The sequence below is a fragment of the Argopecten irradians genome, chromosome 15 (genome assembly GCF_041381155.1).
Source record: "Argopecten irradians isolate NY chromosome 15, Ai_NY, whole genome shotgun sequence".
NCBI lineage: Eukaryota > Metazoa > Mollusca > Bivalvia > Pectinida > Pectinidae > Argopecten > Argopecten irradians.
Window position 1 is genome coordinate 1776008 of NC_091148.1, and position 26803 is coordinate 1802810.

The 26803-nt window shown below is 35.6% G+C and overlaps 1 protein-coding gene across 1 annotated transcript; it reads right to left on the reverse strand.

Annotated features, from left to right (window-relative positions):
* Nucleotides 1-1584: 1584 nt before the first annotated feature.
* LOC138309211 (carbohydrate sulfotransferase 15-like) lies at nucleotides 1585-13759 on the reverse strand. Its single transcript, XM_069250362.1, has 8 exons — nucleotides 13623-13759; nucleotides 7059-7419; nucleotides 6510-6720; nucleotides 6148-6273; nucleotides 5423-5582; nucleotides 4671-4818; nucleotides 2694-2841; nucleotides 1585-2051 (listed from the first exon to the last, which is right to left on the reverse strand). Exons 1-8 carry the CDS (start codon nucleotides 13634-13636, stop codon nucleotides 1867-1869), a joined length of 1353 nt encoding a protein of 450 aa, XP_069106463.1. The 5' UTR covers nucleotides 13637-13759; the 3' UTR covers nucleotides 1585-1866.
* Nucleotides 13760-26803: the final 13044 nt, after the last annotated feature.

The following is a 26803-nucleotide window of genomic DNA, read 5'->3' on the forward strand; positions in this document are numbered from 1 at the left end:
TAGCCAATAGTATTCAGCCCGATTCTCTACCTGCAGCAGGGAGTGCTCCAACTTCGCTAGCCAAAGGTATTCAGCCCGATTCTCTACCTGCAGCAGGGAGAGCAAACTTCGCTAGCCAAAGGTATTCAGGCCGATTCTCTACCTGCAGCAGGGAGAGCAAACTTCGCTAGCCAAAGGTATTCAGCCCGATTCTCTACCTACAGCAGGGAGAGCTTCAACTTCGCTAGCCAAAAGTATTCAGCCCGATTCTCTACCTGCACCAGGGAGAGCTCCAACTTCGCTAGCCAAAGGTATTCAGCCCGATTCTCTACCTGCAGCAGGGAGAGCAAACTTCGCTAGCCAAAGGTATTCAGGCCGATTCTCTACCTGCAGCAGGGAGAGCAAACTTCGCTAGCCAAAGATATTCAGCCCGATTCTCTACCTACAGCAGGGAGAGCTTCAACTTCGCTAGCCAAAGGTATTTAGCCAGATTCTCTACCTGTAGCAGGGAGAGCTCCAACTTCGCTAGCCAAAGGTATTCAGCCCGATTCTCTACCTGCAGCAGGGAGAGCTTCAACTTCGCTAGCCAAAGGTATTCAGCCCGATTCTCTACCTGTAGCAGGGAGAGCTCCAACTTCGCTAGCCAAAGGTATTCAGCCCGATTCTCTACCTGCAGCAGGGAGAGCTCCAACTTCGCTAGCCAAAGGTATTCAGCCCGATTCTCTACCTACAGCAGGGAGAGCATCGGACTGAATACCCTAGGCTAGCGAAGTTGACCTAGCTCAAGTGTTTGAGAGGTTTTCAATGTTTCAATTATCTTTGATATCTAATGAATAAAATAAAAAGAAAAGGTATCAAATATCCGTTAAAAGTTCATTATGTAAACGATACATTTCATTTCAAAATATTTTATGAAATAATTGTATTTAATAGGGATTGGGCAGCAGGCTATGCCTATATAAGCCCTCTCCCTGAGGCCTCTCCAGTGTTACCTACCTGAGGGACGAGGGATTCCAACGTTGCCGTCATTTGACGAATTACCTAACAAACGATACATTCTTTTCCGTTTCTATCCATTACTGTTAGTTACAGCGTTGGTTATTGTAAGTAATTAGTGACCAAATACAGAAAAATAGTGGGCGAAGCCGAGCCGGATACATGTACATTGTTGACTCAATATTTTTTTTCATATTATGTCCCTTACAAACTGTGTAACGAACTTATCCCGTCGAAGGGCCTTCCAAAATGCTATGGAAACCAAATTTTCTCAAAACGTAAGTAATTTCCACTTCATTGAATGACTCGAATACGTTCGTTGCCCACGGTCCATTTGTGTTGTAAGTAATCCTAAAGAAGTCTTAACGATTTTGTTTTGCTTTTGAAAGTGGTCATTAGCGTTATTATTCACATGTTTTATATCCATCTCTCAGAGTGCCGCATGCTTACTTGATAACCGTCTTATTGCTAATGACGATAGGGACAAAAAACATTAACTCTATCGTCCAAACCTAATACGATTTCTACTAACCTAATACAACTATTTCTTGGATATCACGTGACGTCATTTTAACCAATAGTAATACAAGATTCTTGCCTGAGGCGGGATAAAGTAGAGGTAGGCTATGTTATTTTTTTGTAAAACCAGAGGTAAACGCCTGTTGTATATCAGTAAAAAAATTTTAGCTGTTAGGGAGTACATAGAAAACCCAAAGACACACACAAGGGTACCTCTGCCAACCGTTAAAAGGTGGAGTTGCAATCTCTGTATGTTTCTGATTTCCGGCAAATATATTTACAAATGTAACAACAGCCAGCTTTGCACATCTTTGTAAATATTCATAGAACTTCAATCACTTCACATGAACCAACCAGAAAGTACCACAAACTTCACAACCAGTCTAAATAGCGTTGGTCTTGAAGAATATTTGCCAGTTGAAGTATCGAGTGTCTAAGGAACCGAGTTAGTATAGCCTTGGTGTCGGGCCGTATCGGCCCAGAGGTAGACCGCCCAGCTGTGGGGTGCTGGGCCGGAATTTGGCTCAGTCGATTCAGGTCAGTTGTCGGAAGGGATTCTGAAACAAAGTAGAGTATTATAACAAGATATAGTTATTTACATAGAATATTGATACCACATTCGAAACCAATATCAACATATATGTAATACATACGATATTTACATATGTAGTTTCAAATATGGACTGAGTATCCTCGATACTGCAGGGATTACTATCACTGGTGTTATATCCACCCCTGAAATACTGAAGGATCTGTGTGCGAACATATACCAGGTACATATGAGACAGGTGTTTGGTCCTTTAATGTACATCAACTGTGTGACTTTGAAGATGGGCTTCGATGTCTCTTGTAATTGTTTTTCTCCTAAACTGCCTTCATTTGGATCATACGGTAGATTAGTCGTTGGATACGCATGCTCGACCTCAGTAAATAAATTTGTTTTAATTAATTATTATAGTTTTATTTAAGTTGTCCTAAGAAATATTTTAAGTGTGTTTTAAGTGATTTTCTACACCTACCGACACCAAGAAATTATTTTCTTCACCTACCGACACCAAGGAATGATCATCTACACCTATCGACAACAAGGAATGATTTTCTTCACCTACCGACACCAATGAATGATTTTCTTCACCTACCGACACCAAGAAATGATTTTCTTCACCTACCGACACAAAGAAATGATTTTCTTCACCTACCGACTCCAAGGAATGAGAAGACATCCTGTAAAGTTTGTGAAATATTCGCTCTGTAATCTTCGCTTCGTATGATGAGTATTTGTCGCCGTGAGAAAACCTTGAGCCATTCCTTCAGATGGACATGGTAGATACTGGCAGACAATGGCACCTGTTATATCAAAGTATACATTGACATACATTACCATGTGATTACATATAATCCATTGAGTTGGTTCCTGAGATATTTTACCATTACGTATAATTATAATAACTACAGAATATATATAATTTGTGATTTCATAATGATTTCCACGGATTTAAAATATAATATACCATAGTCACCTGAAGACACATTTCGATTCTTCTAGTTGAAGGACAGAAACAGTCCATTGAATTCCAGAGAGGAATGGATTATAATACTAACGTAGATTTTAATGTTAAAACGTTAAACATACTTTACAGCCTATTTCTGCAAATATTAATGATGCTCCACCGCTGACAAATGATATTTTTTTCACTATCAAAAACAGGAGCAGTCGATTTAGTATTTTTCTTCAGTTACAAAAGTTACTTACTTTACACCATTACCGCTATTGAAAGTTTGAGCTTCTAATTTTACTTCAAGTTAAAAATATGAAAAATAATTAATTGCTTCCCGAAAAAATTCCGTGACACTATATCCTATATGGAAGGAAGTACTGATTGCGCATGCACCAAAGGCGAAATAAATTATTTTATATTATTTTTTGTTAATTAGACATATATATACATGATCAAACACCAATTATTGTTTAACTGATGAATATCATTTATGTTCTGTCGGCGGTGGAGCATCTTTAATGATATAGATGTACGAACAGTCCACCAGCGACCTTGTTTAAGTCAATTAACGTCCTACCAACAGCCAGGGTCATGTAAGGACGACCTCCCATGTATGCTGTGTATTGCATGTATGTAGTGCGAGGGGCGTGTTTTGGGAGACTGGTATATTCGTGTTGTGTCTTCTTGTATAGTGGAACTTTTGAATTTGTTGTAGATAAAGAGAAAAACATTGAAGGTGTTATTATGATAGAATTTCATATGGTAAATATTGTGTATTTGTCTTATCGTTATGTTATTCAGTATGGGGAAGGTTTGTTTGTTTGTTTGTTTGTTTGTTTCTTACGTTTTGAACCCTGTTGACATTAGTGATATTGTATATACTTAACAATCACGTCTTAGGTACATTACTAAGTTGATAAAAAGTGAGGATGCGTCAGACCTAACCTTGGGTATTACTGTTGAGTCGTAGATTATTGTTTTGCGTGTAAATTTTGGCAAAATATGCAAAAACATTGTACATTTCAGATTAGCAAGTCAACAGGGTTCATTTTATATTTATGTTTGTATACTTTGACAAGATTTACAAAGAAAACAACAATCGACGAGTCAACAGTAATATTTAAGGTCAGGCCCGATGCATGCACACTTTTCATTTTTTCAAACTTTCAAACTTTATTAGTCTCCTTACAAAATACATTGTGTAGAGAAACATATTTACAACAGTCAAGAAATGCAACATAGAAGGAGGACAAATTATATGACTTTTTTAAACATAACTTTGATAAATTTACATAAATTTCTCATTATTTTTATATTCTTTGAGTTCAAAAGCTGTGAAAATTTTATGATATTTGGTCTGGTGTAATAGTACTCATTAACATATAAAATGTAATTTCCTTTCTAAGGTCAAAAACGGCACTTTAATAAATAATGGAATTCATCACCAATATAATTGGTATCGCAATAAGTACAAATTCTATCTTGATAATTCATATTAATCCATCAACCAGACTCCGCAATGAATTTCTCATTACTTGTTCTAAATTTACACATTACAATTCTTTCATTATCATTTAATATATCAAAATATTTTTTCAAAATTAGATCAACTTATTTATGTTCAAGTACACATAAGAAGTGTTATACAGGTATACTACTTTAAACAGGATCTTTAACCTTAAATGTCTTGTTGTTGTCATACAGACACGCCCGCAGTGTGTGGCTCCGCTGGCAACCCCGCAGGTCTCTGATGGTTTGAACAACGTCCAGGTGAAACTGATCAGTGTTGTTTCCATAGTAACCGTGGAGATAATGACTGTACAACCTGACAATGGGATAATTTCTTAAATAATCTTAAGTTTTTTCAACCACAAGAACAACATCCTTTTCAAACTGTAAACGCGAAATGAAGACGCCGAGGTATAACGAAAATGGGATCAAATGACCTGTTTCAGTAGATATAACTCGAACAGCAAATTTATACCTATTTCAGTATAACTCGAACAGCAACAGTATACCTATTTCAATATAACTCGAACAGCAACAGTATACCTATTTCAGTATATATAATTCAGACAGCAACAGTATTCCTTTTTCGGTATAAATCATTCAGACAACAATAGCATTCCTATTTCAGTATATATAAGTCAGAGAACAACAGTATTCCTATTTCAGTATATATAATTCAGAGAACAACAGTATTCCTATTTCAGTATATATAACTCGGACAGCAACAATATTCCTATTTCAGTATATATTATTCAGACAACAACAGTATACCTATTTCAGTAGATATAATTCAGACAATAACAGTATTCCTATTTCAGTTTATGTAATTCAGACAACAACAGTATACATATTTAACATCCTGTGTGTTAATTACAAAAATGACTTATGATATGTCATTTTCCCTTTCTGAATTACGTTACCTGTCCACTGGGTTCCTGAGGATGAGAATAAGCTTGATTGACGGATTGACATATTTAATGAGGTAGGGCGTGGTAATGTTAGGCTCCGCCCCTTCCGGGTCATTCTGGGGTATCAACCTCCAGAACGATTGGTCCCAGAAATCCATCGGTTCACCGTGACCTATAAAACAATACATATCTTATAAGTTGTGTGTGGTAATGTTAGGCTCCGCACCTTCCGGGTCATTCTGGGGTATCAACCTCCAGAACGATTGGTCCCAGAAATCCATCGGTTCACCGTGACCTATAAAACAATACATATCTTATACGTTGTGTGTGGTGATGTTAGGCTCCGCCCCTTCCGGGTCATTCTGGGGTATATTAAATATTAAATTCCGTCCATACAGTTGGTAGTAGACTAAAGGTTACACATTGTGCACACGGTGTGAACTACGAGTAGTTATATTCAATTCTCTTCAAACAAAGCATGCTTCTTCGAGCAACAAATATACTTTCTGAACAAACAACAGATATTTTTTCTAAAGACAATAACTAGTATTTGTTGTATCAAAATATGTATCTTTCGTATAGCAATTATTTCTAAACATTTTATCTCCAGCCAAAATATATCATAATGTTCTAAATCATCAAATACTCTGTTTTCTGAATGTTTAAATCTCGTTGTTATCATTTCAATGAGGGACATTTTCATACCTGTAATTAAGTGTCGTTATCATGTGACATACCTGTTATTAAATGGTGGTAAGTTGACTCGTCCGATCTTGTTAAATATTTCTGAGATATCGTCTCGGAATCAAACAATTTGGAAAACTGACTCAAATACATTGTACCTCCTGGCATACGTCCATTGCCTAATAAAATGATAACTGAATATCAATCAATTACCAGAATCAATGTGTGATATGCTTGATGATAATATCTTAACATATCACTAATTACGTTAGCAACAATGAAACAGACAAATAAAAACCTGAATTTATTTCTTCTGAAATATCAAGATGTAAGAATACATTATTCTTCATTTAGTTTCAGTTCATGAAATGTATATATAGACATGTTAATAACATATTGCTTGATTGAATGTTACCATAGCGACGCCAGCTCCAAAACCACGTTTCCTTTCCCAGAATGCCCCTGTTCTTCAGTATGTGCGGATGCTGAGTTATCCTATGGAACAGATCCGTTGTCCCACTTTTACAGGTTCCGAAAAGATGGAAATAAGGAAGGCATCTTACTTTTCCCTCCAATTCATCATACCAACATGGGTTTTTGAACTTCTTCGAGAATATCTTTTGCTTCTGTGAAAATAAGTATAGATACTGATAATTCGTTAGTGCCTGATTTGTGCTTTGATACAAGTTCGCCATTGCCTAATTTTAAACCGTTTGACTTATCGACACCATTAATGTTAGATGTTATATTGGCTTTGACGGGGACATCGGGTAGTACTACAGATGAAGACATCTTCCAGCGAAATAATCGAGATAAGTTAATGAGCTCTGTGTTCAACACCGTCCAGGTTTTGTTGAAATTCCTTCTGGAAAGAAACAACTCATTTGGAATTAACTCATTTACTCACACGTAATATACAAAGTATATACAAAGACTGGTAAGGGTTTAAGTATGTGTAACTGACCTTACACAAGATGTCCTCCGAGAAGACAGCCAACTTCCGGTGAGTGCAGTCGATCGTTAGGACGTTGTGGGTATCAATATCTTCATTAAGCTGTATTTTTGAGAAATTTGTCCAATCATTACGTCTTTCTGAGTAACTGTTCACTTTTGGAGAATCTTTTGGGTTTTGTGTTGTCACCACCGGTTCTCTGTAGAGAAGATGACGCCATTGTGGAGATACACCCAGACTGTACTTGGACCTCTGTGACAATGACGGGCGGATTGTTGGGATGTGACGTGTCAGCAGGATTATCTGACAGAACCAAATACATACTGCGACGCCGCTCACCACCACTATCGCTGCTAGTCGTCGCTCGCCACTTCTGCAATATGTAAATCTAGTGCATGACGATGTGGTATTTACTCTGGCAATTTGAAAAAACTGTGTATTTGTGAGATTCTGGATATTTTACCTCCAAAACTGAGAAAAGGTAGGATAACTTGTTTACTCAGCATGCGTAGCCTTGACCAAAGAACAGTGAGTCTGTGAACATCCACTATAAACTTCCAGCGAGATCAAAATTCTGACTTTGACCGACAGGCCCCTTATCTTATCAAATATTTCTATAATTCGACATAACAACTTGCTTATAATTATATAAAGAAATGTTCAGATTCCTTACTAAGATTAAGATTATTGTCTTAATGAAAAACATGTAATGAAGGGAAAAAATTTCTGAAGTGAGAGCTGTCAAACGTAAACATGCAGACCTTGATACAAAATAAGACTATGTGTTTACAGCTGTAACCATATTTGCAATGGAAATCGAACAATCTACAGGGAGCATGTATGCACATTAACAGCTACTGAAACAAACTAAATCACCAATAACGCGATCACCACATATTCATTGTTTACATAAACACGAGATTACATCATTTAGATAATCGAAAAATGGAAAAAAGAAATAGTCCTGGTCGTATCTTGTAAGTCTATCTCCATCATAAAATCTAGATTGTGTTTTGTTAGTCGTTCACATGCATGCAGTCTTAAACGAAGTAAAACTATCCGTATATACTGTACACATATTAGTCTTGTGAAAATGAAGGAAACGTCTGTGTCCTTTACGACCTATACACTGTGAGCTACCCTTTCATACGATTATCATTGTGTGTGATTACGTGTAAAGGCTGGTGAGTATAGAAAGGTTAGTCAGCTGACTTACTCAAGTCCAAAGTGCAATCAACAGTATGTTTGATGGGTTTTTTGTTTTTGTTTTTTTTTATTAATTAACGTCCTATTAACAGCTATGGTCATGTTAGGACGGCCTCCCATGTAAGCGGTGTGTTGCGTGTAAGTTGTGCGAGGTGCGTGTTTTTGGAGACTGCGGTATATTCATGTTGTGTCTTCTTGTATAGTGGAACTGTTGCCCATCCGGTCACATTATACTGACAACGGGCGAACCAGTCGTCCCACTCCCTGTATGCTGAGCGCTAAGCAGGAGCAGAAACTACCACTTTTATAGACTTTGGTGTGTCTCGACCAGGGGACAGAACCGAGAGCCTTCCTCACAGGAGCAAACGCTCAACTCAAGGCCAAAAGTGAGGCGGTGCCAAGGGGGGCATTAGCAAAGATAAAGTCAGTTATTGAGAAGAGAAAAGATAAGATCCTAAATTTAGTCGCCTATTACGATCATGCAATAGGGGCAGCAGGTACAATTTTAACGCCCTACCTGCATGGTCAATACTTTGATGTCCAAAACTTTTAAACGAATACTTATTACTATACATCAAGATCAAAAGGGTGATGAATAATAAAGACAATTATTGTTTGAAACCACTTTGTTACAGAAACTAAAAAAATATATACATACTGCGATTCCTACTAATATTTATTTTTAAATTGGATTAAATATCTCTAATTATCTTAAAGATGCTCCACCGCCGACAAATGGTATTTTTTCACTATTAAAAACAGGATCAGACGATTCAGTATTTTTCTTCAGTTACAAAAGTTACTTACTTTACACCATTACCACCATTGAAAAGTTTGAGATTCTCATTTTATTTTAAATCAAAGATTTAAAAAATAATTAATTGCATCCCGAAAAAATTCCATGGCACTATATCCTATATGGAATGAAGTACTGATTGCGCCTGCACCAAAGGCAAAATATTTTATTTTATTTTATTTTTTTGTGTTAATTAGACATATATATACATGATTAAACACCAGTTATTGTTCAAATGATGAACAGCAACTTTAAGATTTACATAACTTAATACTTATATAATCGTAGGAAGAGCTACAGACCTCACTGGGTAAGTTTATGAGCAATGGGCAGCCCCGTAAAATAATGCATATATGTGTCGTTGCAACCATAGATAAGTATTTTCTTTCTTTTTATACTACATCTGGTTTATTGATTGGCCAATATCGTTTTTTGCATACCACTATGAAAAATATGCGAGAAAGGCTACGCGGATTCACACAGTTTGCAAACATTTTTTTTCATACCCCGATGAAATTAAAAAAGGAGTGACATCATTAATTAAATATATATATATATACCAAATCCTCTTTTGAACACAACAAATACAGAAGATCAGGATTTCGTGGTCAATGTGTAATACTGGGCTCATACAATCAACACCTGGTCGATGGTTAACTTTTACCAGCGAGCTATACCTCCCCCTTTATAACGAGAAAAATTATATTATCTATACCATGGTAAATATTGGCTGGTCCGAACCATCCCTTTCTATCCTGAACCCGTGTTTTACTCGTTTTCTGTATAGATAAAAATACGAAATTTTAGTTTCTTAGGAGGTTTTCAAATCATACTAAGATAAACGTGTTTTGGTGTACTTTTCTGACAATATTTTCTCTTCCTTTTTGTAAAAAGACGTTTGTTTTGAAAACAAAGCTGCACATTACACGGTTTTAAAGGCACTACTTGTTGTTGATAGAACATAATATATATGACAACATACCTTACTGGTTTACCAGACCTTTATAACAGTGAAATGTCTGTACGTGTCTTTATATCGACTGGTACCTACCGTGTAGAAGCAGGCCTGAATCACATCTGTGTTGTGCCATTCGATACTCCTTTAGTGGTGGGCGGTCCGGAACACTATATCCTAACACCTGATTTATTTTTGTCATTTGGCGTGAGATTTAATATGTAGCATTCTGTATTTTACAATTTTCTATTCATTTTACATTTTTGTAAAAAATGGTTAGGAAAAAAAATGTTAAGAACACAGTGACGTGTTGAAGCTTATAATACCGCGCTCATTCTACACATGTTCGGTATCTGGTCAACTAGAAATCACTTCCGATACCCACGAGATACACCGTCCACTATCACCTCGACATATCCCCACAAGATACACCGACCACTATCACCTCGACATATCCCCACGAGATACACCGACCACTATCACCTCGACATATCCCCACGAGATACACCGACCACTATCACCTCGACATATTCCCACGAGATACACCGACCACTATCCCTTCGACATATTCCCACTAGATACACCGACCACTATCACCTCGACATATCCCCATGAGATACATCGACCACTATCAACTCGAGATATCCCACGAGATACACCGACCACTATCACCTCGACATATCACACAAGATATACCGACCACTATCACCTCGACCGTAGGTCGCGTGTTTCCTTCGAGTTATCGATTTTGTGAGGTTTTTTTCTTTTGATCTGATTTAGATCGAAATTAAACGGATTCACCTTTACTCTCGCGTATACCTCGTGTGCATGACTGTATAGATTAACCTTTTGGTACTGCCTCAGGAGAACATCCATACCAATCTCAGTCATAAAGAAATATAGCACAAAATCCAGGTTGTTACCGTTTTTTCTAAAATAGCCTTGTACCATTCCGATTAAGATCTGGACCCTAGTTTATCAATATAATTAATGCCAAAGAGTTGATAGGTTCTAGCACGAAGGGGCTTTACCTGAACCGTCCGTAGTTAAATGTGTTCATTGTCACGAGGTTATCAAAACGTCCGCAGTGAAAATATGAATATAAGTAATTCATTGTAAAACACTTATGACAATGACTTTTTATGGTCTATCGGAGATTAAAATTTGGATTTTAAACTTTGTATTATAATTCAATTTTGCTTGTTGCGTTTTCATTGGCTAGAAATTTACGTTATCAGTCCATAAAGGAAAAAATGGCGTTGATCTGTTTGGCTGGAGTAATGACTTCAAAGAAAACAGACTCCCAAAATATTCGGAATTTTTAACAGATAATTTTGCGTTAATTGAATTATAAGGATTAATTTAAATATCTTTTTATTGTTACGTAGTTGTATGACGGAACTCTGAGTGGACTCTCGTCCTAATAATTAAGCCACTTTGCTGTTTATTTAGAGTACACTTAGATTTTAGTGTATATTTAAATAACATTCAAAATCTATATTATTTAGATTTTCATTTTGTGGATATACATTGAAATTTTCTTCAAATTAGTGTAGCCGGTGAGACAATGGAAAAGCTACAAAAACCTGAACCGAAACGATTTTTAATATTTACAATGTAATTGTTTAAGGAGCTTGGTAATGTTACAGAATACCAAACATGTTCTACTCATATCATTATTATCATACATAACTTCCTACGAGAAGTTTACGCGAATTGAATCGGACTCTCTGCTATTGTAAGTCACGGAAGATGCGTATTCAACTGGAATTTACGGCAGAAATTTTGCTATTGATAACTTTTCATAAAATAAACTGTAGCCTTCATTAAAACTGTATGACAAACATGAGCCTTTATAGACATTAGTAACAGTTTGACATTGAATATTCACTTTACCAAACGATAGACGCAAGTATTATCATTTTTGACAATAAAAACATTTCGACCTCTTACTTATATCTCTGTAAATTAGATATACGTTGTATAATTGAAATTCTCAGGCGTGTGTAATTAACTTTTGGTGCTGATGGAAATTAGATTAGTTGGTTTACTGTGATATGTCAGAAAAACACACTGTAGTCAAATGTATGTGAAATGTTAAATCGCCATTACAAAAAGCCTTGCATGCCAAACCACGACACTTGCCAGTGTATAGTAACTAGAACTACTCAAATCGCTCTTACAGTTGTGTTAACATTATAAGATGCATGTTCTTGTCTAAAAATAATTTCATCAACTCCTCGGTGATTATGTATTGCATTTGTTTAACATGCGTGACTTTGACTCGGGTAAGGGTACAGCGTACATGTTGTACCTGCTTAATCCTATTGATCAACGATTCAGAATTTCAATGGTATTAATCAAAGTACTTAACGATGTTGTGGAGTTTGTCACTATTTCTTTTCATATGTTTCATAAGGAATACAGAACAGAACATTTATGTCAAATTTTGCTTCGTGGTTATGTAACGAATTAGCCTCACTCAACTGTCCCTTTAAAGCTTTTCTTGATATGTCAACATGCATGTTTGTTAGGTCTTAGCTGCTGTGATCAGAAGAGAGGAAGCTTAATATTTATTTTCGTGGATGTCGGTATTTTTGTTTTGTGTGGAGGTTACACGTAATTTATTTTACACGGATGAGTAACTATAAGGAATAAACTGCAGGTACTAATTGGAAATTGTAGTCTATACAGAAAGGCAGTTTGAAAAGAAAAATGTCAAAAAATTGAGCGACATGATTGTTCATCTGTCTAAAATTGTATTCAAATCAACTGTATTTATTATATATATACGTGTACTAACATTTCGTATTTGCAAACATAATTTGCAATATAATAAACTTTAAAAAATTATTGAAATCAAGTGCTGTTGGCATACGTAAAGCTTTATCGATTGTGATAATGTTGACGCTATATGATTTCGTCAGTGTGGCGTATGCCGTCTGATGTCTGAGGCTTCCGTAGCAATGTTTCCAACTATCTTATAAATATCGACCTAGAAGACTGTTTAGCTAATGTTAAATATGAGTTTCGTGTTTGCAGTAACGTTATTTTTGGAGATACATTTATTGTATCCCCCACTAGTCACGGCTTTGTGTGTTTTTACACGTCTTACCAACCATTGTTGACAGATGACGTTATCGTGACGTCACCGTGACGTTAAGTTGTATGGCGCTTATGATCTCTCCTGCTTCATAAATACAATTATATACATTTACGTAATTTCATCGACTTATCTTACGATTATGATTATTTTATTATGAAGCATTATTATTTTAATACGCATCTTTATTATTTTATTACGGACTATTATTTTATATAACGTATCTGATCGGGGTTTTGGCGATCTAGTTGAAGGGTTTTTTTTCAGAAACAAAGAGGACAATGATTTTATTCACTTGCTTGATTTCGCTGCATAATTATTAACTTTCCATTACAAATGTCTAAAAGACCATAGATAAATTCATTTTCAAGTTTAATTTAGTTTCAATAACTTTTGGCATAAACAGAAGACTATCAATAGGCCTAAACATTTATAGATTTTTTGAACTTTACACAAATAAGCATTTTTACTAATTAATGATGAAATCCATTTAGGTATACTTGAGTGTTTGCTTACCTTTTCGCGGGCATGTCGTAAGATACAGCATCTGTGTTTATCTACGTCTCAAACAATCCTAGTTTGGAATCAGATTAAACGTCCCAGCCACACAGCCCACCATTTACACTGTGTAGTATTCACGGTTTGTCGTGTTCACTTTTAAACACTTCGGCGGCGTGCTCGATGTAACAGTATGGTTAGCTTGGCAAATGATGGATTTTGTTGAAACTTCGTACAATATTACACTGTAAGGTATACATGAACAGAGACTGAGGTTGAATGTGAGCTCAAAAGGTTAACAACAAAAGTCACTTATACAAAAATTGGCTATTTTGTCAATGTTTTCTTTACAGGTTATCACTTGAGTTGAGTCACTATTTTTTTAATGTCATTGAACAAAGTTTGTTTGTAAACTGTGATCCGCTATGCGGATTCTCTCAAAAGTTTGCAAACAAAATTTATTTCATAACCTAAAATTAGAAAATAGTGATATCAATGCTTATAATTAATTTCCTAGACTACTTGCAAATAAAATACATTTACACGTACGATTTCCTTGATTTTCTAAGGCATTATTTTCCCAAATCATTACGCAACGTCAATCTTTCTATTGTGACGTCACGATAACTCGGGTTTTCGCACCATTCTTGGGGTTTTTTTCATAGTGGTATGAAAAAAAAGAATCGGTCAATCAGTAACCCAGATTTAGTATGGAACAAATATATAGGATTGAAACCTACATGTAATACAATTATAGCTGATGAGAATGTATCATATAGACTGAAATCTGGAAAACAGACTGAGTTAAAACGTCAGTTAGAAGGGCCAGTTAGAAAGGTCAATGATACTAAAACAGTTTAGTTCTGTCAGTGTGTGGTTTCTTTACAATATTTTAAGAATATATGGATTGACTAAATATCTCACACGTGTAAAGCATAGCAATATATCTAATGATGATGTTATGGCCAGGTCAAGACCATTGTTGCTATTTATAGAAAATCGTTGCCAGCACTCTAGTAGCTTCATTTTTTCATTGGTTTACCCAAAATTACATCTATTTATGACGAGACCTGTCAGACAGTTTTTAACTCATTACATATGTTCAGAGTGTGATCTGTACAAGCATATGATTAAAATGATAAAGTTACTTTGCAATTTTACTCATTAAAACATTACCAAGTCAATTGAGAAAACTGACAACAAAATTTAGACTTTCATTACTTAACTTAGCTATAGAATCAGGGAGAAATAAGGACATTCCTAGGTGTCATAGATATCGTATTAACTGTAAGGCTTTGAAAATTGAAGACGAAATTCTATTTTACTCGTATGTCAAAAATATTCAAATCTTAGACAAAAATATATAAAGAAATACTTTTGGAATGGACCGTCTGTCTTCAAAGTAATCGAATTATTGTAAACAAATAGTAAAAAAGGATTGAATTTGTTAGGAAGGTTTATCCAAGAAGCTCTTAGTTGCAGACATATATAAATGTACTTGGTTTAGTTTAGATGTTTTTAAATGTTCAAACACCGTCGGAGACCCACGGGTGATCGCACTACTTATGATAAGTGTAGCGTAGTGTAGTGCGATCACCCGTAGGTCTCCGACGATGATGTTCAACTTGACTTGCATACAAGTGTTATAATGATTTCATAATCTCCAGTGTCCTTCTGTCGTTTTTAATGAAATGGTATTATCTTATACTTTTTCTTTGTCTCCCTGACTGATTATTATCAGAAATCTCTTAATATGTATCCTCTGAATGGGCGCATCATCTCTAAGTCAAAGCTGTAGTCATGAACGTAGATCAATATTTGTTCAAAGGACAAGATATGGTAATTATATAATGGCTCTTTTTGGCCCCTAAATCTACGAAATTTCAAATTAAGTATTCAGAAATTAAGTTGTTGCGTTTGAAATATTGAATACGCCCCTGATGAAAACTTAATTATATTTTTGTTGGCAGCAAATATGTTTTTGCTATATAACCATGGTAACTTTGCATAAATTATGCAAAATTTGAAAATTAGGTCAATTTTGACATATTATTTGATAGTTTTCTTTTAAAAGCAATAGAGTGCAACCTAGAACAAACTTGATATTTTAAGGTAATTTGCAGACACGAAGAATACATCATTTTGAGAAATATAAAATTTGTTCTAGAATGCCCTTTATGTTAATTAGATGAAAAACTGCATTAAAAAAGGCCAATTTTGACGAAATTTTCACATTTTGCATAATTTATGTATAATAAAAATGATTGCTATGGCAACTAGAACTGCTATATTACCTAATAGCACTATCAAATATGTCAGGTATGTAGTTAATATTTGAAATGCAAGATTAACATCTTAAAATAACAGACTTTGAAAAACAGTGGATTTGGGGGCCACAAAAGACCCTTACCATACCTAGTCCTTTAATACATTTGATGATGACTCTTTTATGTAATCATAGATAATAAGTTTACTACTTTCTGAAATTTTGTGTAATAAATTTTGTTATAACTTGATATGTTGTCTGAATGAATGAATTTAATGAATACATATGTCTACATTTGTACTGACATGGGTCATTGACCCTACAATGTAAGTCAATAAAAGAATATTGAATGATAAGCACAATAAACTGACGTTAAGAAAATGACGTAACGTCGGGATTTCGAGGACAGCAGGCAAAACGGCTGATTTTTTTTCATTATATTTTGGCACTTTAGTTCTTTGAAATGATTTTTTGTGCTACAAATTTTTTTTTTTTATAGAAATATTCACGGTGGCCGAGACTACTGCTCAACTTCTGTGGTTGAGAACTTTCGTTAGAGCTGGTCATAAGTCTGTGTTTTCTCTCCGGGTACTCTGACTTCCCATCACGAACAGCCGAAGTGTTAAACGGACCATACAAAAGTTATGTACCACACTTAATATGGGTAGTTTAACGGGTAATGTGTTATCATCTTAACCTACCCTGTGATATAAATAGCTACAATAGCAGACTTATAGCTGTTCATTGGCATGTGAACAGCCATTCACCATACAAAAGGTGACTGTGAAATACACCGGGTCAAGTTCTCAAATCAACATTAACAGTATTGTAGGCAAAAGAATCTGAAAATTAAATCTGATCAAATTCTGATCGATCGCTTCATTTCACTTAACATGCAAAGTATGTCGGCTAGACATATCAGACAGAAGTGCGACATGAAAGACTGCGTTTATAACTAAAACAGAAAGGGTGTGTGACAGGGTATAGTGAAAGGTATAGAGATCTATAACTACCTTTTCTTACGTGTTATATCGTGTGCCATAAGAGGAATTATAACACGGATTGTTCTTATTTATATATCAGAAAGAGAAAATGCACTTTGTTTTGGTTTGAAAAAGACATGAAAACTAACATTTAAAAAAACGAAACGTGCAAACGCAATACGTCTGCGTTCGAACTCAATACTATTGCATATAAACATAATATTTGAATGGTAGTGAGATTTCGTCTTCAACAAAGTTATGAAATGTTCAATTGTCATTCACATTTCCATTGATCTGTAACAGGAGCGAGACGGGCCCAGTTTGCAACGATGTCAAACTACACCCGACGCGCCCCTAGTGCAACCCAGGTTCGTTGGGTATTATTTAATATGCTTGTCTGTTGGTAGGAGGAAGAACAAACTACAGGGTTAAGATGATAAGGAACAGTTTATTATGACTATAACAGTAACTATTTACAACATACATCACACATACATCACCACACATATTATAACCAGCCCCCTTTCCCGTACCTAATTATCTATTACAGTTTTATTCCCATCTAATTACTAAATATAAAATAGTCACCTATAGCCTAGTAGCGGAGCTGGCAGCACGCAGGAACTTAATCCATCAGACTGCCCAGTCTACTAGAACTACCCCGAATTTATCCCCATACCCGAGTCTAGGCAGCCAATCACAACAGAGAAAACACAGACACACATTTAGGACATCTCACGAGAAATGAATGCACGACACAAACACTACCACCTCCGTGAAGTTGATTCCTAGTTCCCAGTTCCTTATTCCATTACTTATTCGATTCCCTGATTTCTTATTCAATTTCTTGCTACTAATTACCATCAAAAATGGTTCAAAATGCATTATTATGCATCACAATGATCTATTTGATCTTTTAATTACTCATTCAGGGCCAATTACTTATTCGATTCCCTGATTACTTATTCGATTCCCTGATTACTTATTCGATTCCCTGATTACTTATTCGATTTCTAGCTACTAATTACCATCAGAAATGGTTCAAAATGCATTATTATACATCACAATGATCTAGTTGATCTTTTAATTACTCATTCAGGGACCATTACTTATTCGATTCCATGATTACTTATTCGATTCCCTGATTACTTATTCAATTTCTAGCTACTAATTACCATAAGAAATGGTTCAAAATGCATTATTATGCATCACAATGATCTAGTTGACCTTTTAATTACTCATTCAGGGCCCATTACTCATTCGATTCCCTGATTACTTATTCGATTCCCTGATTACTTATTCAATTTCTAGTTACTAATTACCATCAGAAATGGTTCAAAATGCATTATCATGCATCACAATACTCTATTTGACCTCTTAATTACTCATTAAGGGCCCACTACTTATTCGATTCTATGATTACTTATTCGATTTCTAGCTACTAATAAACATCAGAAATGGTTCAAAATGCATTATCATGCATCACAATGATCTATTTGACCTTTTAATTACTCATTAAGGGCCCATTACTTATTAGATTCCCCGATTACTTATTCGATTTCCTGATTTCTTATTTAATTTCTTGCTACTAATTACCATCAGAAATGGTTCAAAATGCATTATTATGCATCACAATGATCTAGGTGACCTTTTAATTACTCTTTAAGGGCCCATTACTCATTCGATTCCCTGATTTCTTATTCGATTCCTTGATTTCTTATTCAATTTCTTGCTACTAATTACTATCAGAAATGGTTCAAAATGCATTATTATGCATCACAATGATCTATTTGATCTTTTAATTACTCATTCAGGGCCAATTATTTAATCGATTCCCTGATTACTTATTCGATTCCCTGATTACTTATTCGATTCCCTGATTACTTATTCAATTTGTAGCTACTAATTACCATTAGAAATGGTTCAAAAAGCATTATTATGCATCACAATGATCTTATTGACCTTTTAATTGCTCATTCAGGGCCCATTACTTATTCGATTCCCGGATTACTTATTCGATTCCCTGATTACTTATTCGATTCCCTGATTACTTACTCGATTCCCTGATTACGTATTCGATTTCTAACTACTAATTAACGTTAGAAATGGTTCAAAATGCATTATTATGCATCACAATGATCTATTTGACACTTTTATTACACATTAAGGGCCCATTACTTATTCGATTCCCTGATTACTTATTCGATTCCCTGATTACTTATTCGATTTCTAGCTACTAATTAACGTTAGAAATAGTTAAAAATTCATTATTATGCATCACAATGATCTAATTTACCTTTTAATAACTCATTAAGGATCAGAAATGGTCCTAAATGCATTTTAAAGACATTATTTTATGTAAATAAGCAACCGACACCCATCTGTGTAGCCAAAACAAACATAAAATTTGAGAATCTCGTGTCCCAACCGCACCTTATCTTGTTCGCGGCGAGAGTAACATAGAGTGGCCCCCCTTCCTCATTACAGAGCCACAATGGCAAAATGGCTTAGGAGGAAAGGGAGGAAACATAAGGGTGGGACTCCATAAAGTTATGGTAAATACTGGGTGTCGCATATGTCATGTTACACATTGAAATGACATACATGGTCAAAAAACATGTATATGAATCCATTTACTCCAAAGTGTTGTAAGAATAATACATGTATAAAGGAATGATTTGATTCTGCTAAAAAGCATTGACGTCATAATGACGTCACACATTTGGGACAGTGGCATGTCAAGAGAACAATATACAGGTAATGAGACATGTTCCATCCTTAGGAAGACGTAGTGATTTTGGTTCTTTAATGTCCAAATTCTCAACAAATCAAATCATTTCTAAGTGAGTATTACCAGAATTACAGAACGTAATCACCAACACCAGAACACGTCCATATATATATATATATTAGGTATTAGAACAACTCTTCGATGCCAGTGTTCTTAAGATGCTCAAATGGCAGTGGTAATGTCGTTTTGATTGCATTTTCTGCTTTTTATTTAAGATTCCATGTATAATTTTGGTTTTTTTATGAAGAAAAAGAAAATTTTAATTTCAGGCAGTTTACAAATGGAATCTTTTCGTGCTTTACGTTCTGTATAAAAAAAACTAGAACACTTTGAAAGTGTATCATATTTTTTGGGACACCCTGTATCACATAATGAAAATTGGTTTTAACGTGGGACTTGACGGTCATCTGACATTACCGGAGAAACAAAGGTTGGCAACTGGGTGTTCAGGGAAGTAGCGAAAAGGTCTGTTTGAGGCTCCTTCCACCCTTGACAAATGCCCTCGAAGATCGAGGGATTTAGCAGCCATTGTGTCAGAACCGTCTGGCGGCGCCTAGAGAGAGTATTCGGCAGAACATTAAACTGCAGAGATGCCCGTAGCATCACAAACCACTTTGGAATGCAGAATCTTTTGAAAAGCCTGCAGAGCCAACAGAACAGCCCTCATCTCCACCCGCCGTAGTGCCCGGAAAGCTGTTTCCCAGATTGGCAATTGCCACCGAGATAAGCCCTCCACCCTATCAATCACGCATTCGTGAACAAGATCATGATGGGAGCTGGTTTGAACAACTGACACCTCCCCACGGAGAACATTGTCTTTCATATTCCACCAACGAGCAATCTCTTTCACAAAATGATTGATAGGAAGCCAAGACTCCCATTTCCTGATGGTAGGGACCCAGTTCGCGAGGAGGAACATCTGGAAATGTCTGATGTAATGTCTCCCCAGAGAGACCACATCTACCAGAGCGTTGAGGTAACTCAGAAAACTGAGAAACCAACGAATCTGGACGTAGGACCAGTTATGAGCAACAAGACCAGAAAGATCTTTGGCCTTATCGAACTTCTCCAACGATGGAAAAGCCATACTCTGAATCGTGTTGAAATGTTTTCCCCAGGAAGACAAAGCCCTGAGAAGGGCAAAATGGGTGTTCTGCTCACACTAGGTGGAGCATGAGAGAATCGTCGAAATATACTTTCCCTGGAGTGCGGAAACCTCACGACAACCTGCAGCAGCTTGGTGAAAACCAAAGAAGTCGGCATGGCCCGGAAGTGGAAAACATTCCTGTTGCAAGTAGAACGGAATTTATGTGACGACTTCTTCCATGTTTCAAAATATTGTATTAAATCAAAAGATTTAAGTTTGATCGGGCAGCAGACAAGGCCTATATACGCCCTCTCCACACGATTGTATGCATGTATGTGGAAGCATATTTTCAAAAGCGTATTTTAAAAACACTTTGTACTGGGTTGATTATATAAAATAACATTTGATCATTTTAGAATTGACACAAATCGTGCATGTTACTGAAAAACACACTAATAGATGATGATGTAAATATATTGTAGAAGAAATTACCTATAGCGACAAATAACATGCATAACTTTCTGTTGTAACACTAAATGATAACGGTATTAATTGATCAGTATTCAATATTCGCTTAATTTGATTTAAGTTAAACTGGATTTTGACTCTGAACTTAATCCCTCGATGTCACTCTCACTCCCGACATTCATTGTAACCAGGCAGCACTAAAATGTCCATGGTGTTTTACTATTAAGTGCCTACCCGACCACAAATATACAGGTCATGAGCAACACTGTGAGAGTAAATTATTATATATAAATACATGTATATTCATAAAAGAAAAGAAATTAATATTTGTTTGTTCTTTACCTTCATAATTTCGTCAGTCTCTTGGTCAAGCCCCATCATAATATATGATACAGCAAAGGGGAAAGTAGGAATAGATAAAGTAAATATGCAGTTGCATTAAAAAATATATTAATTTTACTTGAAAGTTTCTAAAAGCTTAAAGGTCTACCTGTTGATTCAATGTATTCTGGATGCATGAACACATTGCGGAATTTAGATCATAACTAAGGTGATTACTTCCCCTTTGTTAGCAAGTTAATATACATAAACATTTAGCTTAAGATTCAACTTAAGATTGAGTTGGATATCTACTTGTAGGAGAGACATAGAGTCAATTAAAAGTCATCTTTCATTTATGAATCCAGCGTAAAATAGAAAGAAGAGACAAACATCCTCAACAGAGCTACCAAGATGCATTATCAATGAGATGATCTTGATATAAATCTGAGTTTAATTGATTTGCTTGGTTTCTAAGTTGGCATAAAATAATGCTAAATGATCTAGCTCCACTATACAAGTATCTAAAAGCATACGTACATACTTTCTAAGCATAACTGTGTATGGCATGACGGCTTGTTGTGCCGACCCTTTGATGATAATCTGGAAGTAGGCTTCTACTGAAGTGGCCCACATTGAAGCGATGATGACCGGTGGAGTCTCCATTTTGAAGTTAGGAGAATCAACGTGCCTGTTGAAATCATATAGATATATGACTGAACGCCATGCTCTGGACTTCTTCTGGACCAGAAATATTCTAGAATAGAATCAGTTGTTTGTGCAGTCCTCAATAAGTACCTCCTCGACCGTGTTCTTTAGTCTCTAAATGTGCATTATCCGGATCCCCGGAGGAGGAAAGAAGATACGCTTTGTCAACAAGAAGGATTCCGCAAGACGGGAATGCCCAACCCCTCAAAAACTACAGACTAGGCCCAAGGGTCCTCTGTGATTTCCCTCCACTCTGGAAGGAAGGCAGACAGACGACCTCCTAAAGGCAGATCAGGAGGAGGAAGATCGAAACCTTCCAAGGTTGGAGAATCCTTTCCTATCATGAAGCCTAGTCTTGCGGCAGAAGGACCAGAATTTGAGACTGAAGGAGCGTAGTCCTCCAGAACAGAACCTTTGTCTGGAATGACCAAGGAAGGGGAGTCAGAAACTCTTCTTTTTATCTCCAAGAGGCCTTGGATCATTACCATTGTTGTCCTTGAAGTAAGGCTTCCACCTCTGCTGCACAGGGGACTGGGGAGCTGAAATTTTAGCCTTCTTCTTGGGTCGCGCTGATACCTGCGAGGTACTTGCTTTCACGATCTGCATTCATTTCAAAGAACGACAGAAGCGACCAAGCCCTCCTTCAAACCTTTATGAACAGAAGAAAGAGTCCTCCCAAAAAGAGTGGACCCAGGAAAGATGAAGTCAACAAACAGGAACGGCAAGGTTCATCGATTGCGCGGGTTTTTAAAACAGAAAAACGCCTAGCCAACAAGATATTGGCGAGCGATAACACCTAAGGCGTGCACGGGATGGCGACCGCTCCCTTAAGCGTATGTACGACAAGAAATATGTCATCCTGAACGGCAGCAAGTGCTTGGACGCGCATCCGATATGGTGTCTCCCGTCACTTGTTCTGGCACTAATATTAGAATAAATATGTAATTAAAAATTCCATAAACAGGAAGTGTTTGAAGTGGAAGTAGGGGTTGAATGAAAGCTCACGTTTTTAATAAGTGCAACATGTCTCTCTTTATCTTTTAATTTTTGATATCTAATTGGATTTACGTACGTTTCTAGTTGGATATGATAAAGTAATTGTGAATCTAATAAGTATTTGTGATATCGAATAAGTAATCAGGAAATCGAATAAGTAAGAGGCCTTTAATGGGCAATTAAAAGGTCAAATACATCATTATAATGCATACCAATTTATTTTAAACAATTTCTGATGTTAATTAGTAGCTAGAATTCGAATAAGTAATCAGGGAATCGAATAAGTAATCAGGAAATTGAATAAGTAATCAGGGAATCGAATAAGAAATGAGCCCTCAATGAACATTTGAAATGTCAAAGACATCATTGTGATGCATAATAATGATTTTTGAACCATTTCTAACGTTAATTAGTAGTTAGAAATCGAATAAGTAATCAGGGAATCGAATACGTAATCAGGGAATCGAATAGGTAATGGGCTCTTAATGAGTAATTAAAAGGTCACCGAGATCATTGTGATACATAATAATACATTTTGAACCATTTCTGATGTTAATGAATAGCTGGAAATCGAATAAGTAATCAGGGAATCGAATAAGTAATCAGGGAATCGAATAAGTAATCAGGAAATAGAATATGTAATGGGCTCTTAATGAGCAATTAAAAGGTCAAATAGATCATTGTGATGCATAATAATGCATTTTAAATCCTTTCTTACGATATTTAGTAGCTAGAAATCGAATAAGTAATCAGGGAATCGAATAAGTAATCAGGGAATCAAATAAGTAATGGGCCCTTAATGAGCAATTAAAAGGTCAACTAGATCATTGTCATGCATAATAATGCATTTTGAACCATTTCTAATGGTAATTAATAGCTAGAAATTGAATACGTAACCAGAGAATCGAATAAGTAATCAGGGAATCGAATAAGTAATCAGGAAATCGAATACGTAATCAGGAAATCGAATAGGTAATGGGCTCTTAATGAGTAATTAAAAGGTCAACACGAGATCATTGTGATGCATAATAATACATTTTGAACCATTTCTGATGTTAATGAATAGCTAGAAATCGAATAAGTAATCAGGGAATCGAATAAGTCATCAGGGAATCGAATAAGTAATGGGCCCTTAATGTGTAAACAAAGTGTCAAATATATCATTGCCATGCATGAAAATGCATTTTGAACCATTTCTAACGATAATTACTAGCTAGAAATCGAATAAGTAATCAGGGAATCGAATAAGTAATCAGGGAATCGAATAAGTAATAGGCTCTTAATGAGTAATTAAAGGGTCAACTAGATCAGTGTGATGCATAATAATGCATTTTGAACCATTTCTGGTGGTAATTAGTAGCTAGAAATTGAATAAGTCATCATGGAATCGAATAAGTAATCAGGAAATCGAATAGGTCATGGGCTCTTAATGAGTAATTAAAAGGTCAACGAGATCATTGTGATGTATAATAATACATTTTGAACCATTTCTGATGTTAATGAATAGCTAGAAATCGAATAAGTAATCAGGGAATCGAATAAGTAATCAGGGAATCGAATAAGTAATCAGGAAATAGAATAAGTAATGGGTTCTTAATGAGCAATTAAAAGGTCAAATAGATCATTGTGATGCATAGTAATGCATTTTGAATCCTTTCTTACGATGTTTTGTAGCTAGAAATCAAATAAGTAATCAGGGAATTGAATAAGTCATCAGGGAATCGAATAAGTAATGGGCCCTTAATGTGTAAACAAAGTGTCAAATATATCATTGCCATGCATGAAAATGCATTTTGAACCATTTCTAACGATAATTACAAGCTAGAAATCGAATAATAATCAGGGAATCGAATAAGTAATCAGGGAATCGAATAGGTAATAGGCCCTTAATGAGTAATTAAAGGGTCAACTAGATCAGTGTGATGCATAATGATGCATTTTGAACCATTTCTGATGGTAATTAGTAGCTAGAAATTGAATAAGTAATCAGGGAATCGAATAAGTATTCTGGGAATCAAATAACTAATCAGGAAATCGAATAAGTAATTAGGAAATCGAATAGGAAACGGGCTCTTAATGAGTAATTAAAAGGACAACGAGATCATTGTGATGCATAATAATACATTTTGAACCATTTCTGATGTTAATGAATAGCTAGAAATCGAATAAGTAATCAGGGAATCGAATAAGTAATCAGGAAATAGAATAAGTAATGGGCCCTTAATGAGCAATTAAAAGGTCAAATAGATCATTGTGATCCGTAATAATGCATTTTGAATCCTTTCTTACGATGTTTAGTAGCTAGAAATCGAATAAGTAATCAGGGAATCGAATAAGTAATCAGGGAATCGAATAAGTAATAGGCCCTTAATGTGTAAACAAAGTGTCAAATATATCATTGCCATGCATGATAATGCATTTTGAACCATTTCTAACGATAATTACTAGCTAGAATCGAATAAGTAATCAGGGAATCAAATAAGTAATCAGGGAATCGAATAAGTCATCAGGGAATCGAATAAGTAATCAGAAAATCGAATAAGTCATCAGGGAATCGAATAAGTAATCAGGGAATCAAATAAGTAATGGGCCCTTAATGAGCAATTAAAAGGTCAACTAGATCATTGTCATGCATAATAATGCATTTTGAACCACTTCTAATGGTAATTGGTAGCTAGAAATTGAATAAGTAATTGGTAGCTAGAAATTGAATAAGTAATCAGGGAATCGAATAAGTAATCAGGAAATCGAATAAGTAATTAGGAAATCGAATAGGTAACGGGTTCTTAATGAGTAATTAAAAGGTCAACGAGATCATTGTGATGCATAATAATACATTTTGAACCATTTCTGATGTTAATGAATAGCTAGAAATCGAATAAGTAATCAGGGAATCGAATAAGTAATCAGGAAATAGAATAAGTAATGGGCCCTTAATGAGCAATTTAAAGGTCAAATAGATCATTGTGATGCGTAATAATGCATTTTGAATCCTTTTTTACGATGTTTAGTAGCTAGAAATCGAATAAGTAATCAGGGAATCGAATAAGTAATCAGGGAATCGAATAAGTAATAGGCCCCTAATGTGTAAACAAAGTGTCAAATATATCATTGCCATGCATGATAATGCATTTTGAACCATTTCTAACGATAATTACTAGCTAGAATCGAATAAGTAATCAGGGAATCAAATAAGTAATCAGGGAATCGAATAAGTCATCAGGGAATCGAATAAGTAATCAGAAAATCGAATAAGTCATCAGGGAATCGAATAAGTAATCAGGGAATCAAATAAGTAATGGGCCCTTAATGAGCAATTAAAAGGTCAACTAGATCAGTGTGATGCATAATGATGCATTTTGAACCATTTCTGATGGTAATTAGTAGCTAGAAATTGAATAAGTAATCAGGGAATCGAATAAGTAATCAGGGAATCAAATAAGTAATGGGCCCTTAATGAGCAATTAAAAGGTCAACTAGATCACTGTGATGCATAATAATGCATTTTGAACCATTTCTAATGGTAATTAGTAGCTAGAAATTGAATACGTAATCAAGGAATCGAATAAGTAATCCGGGAGT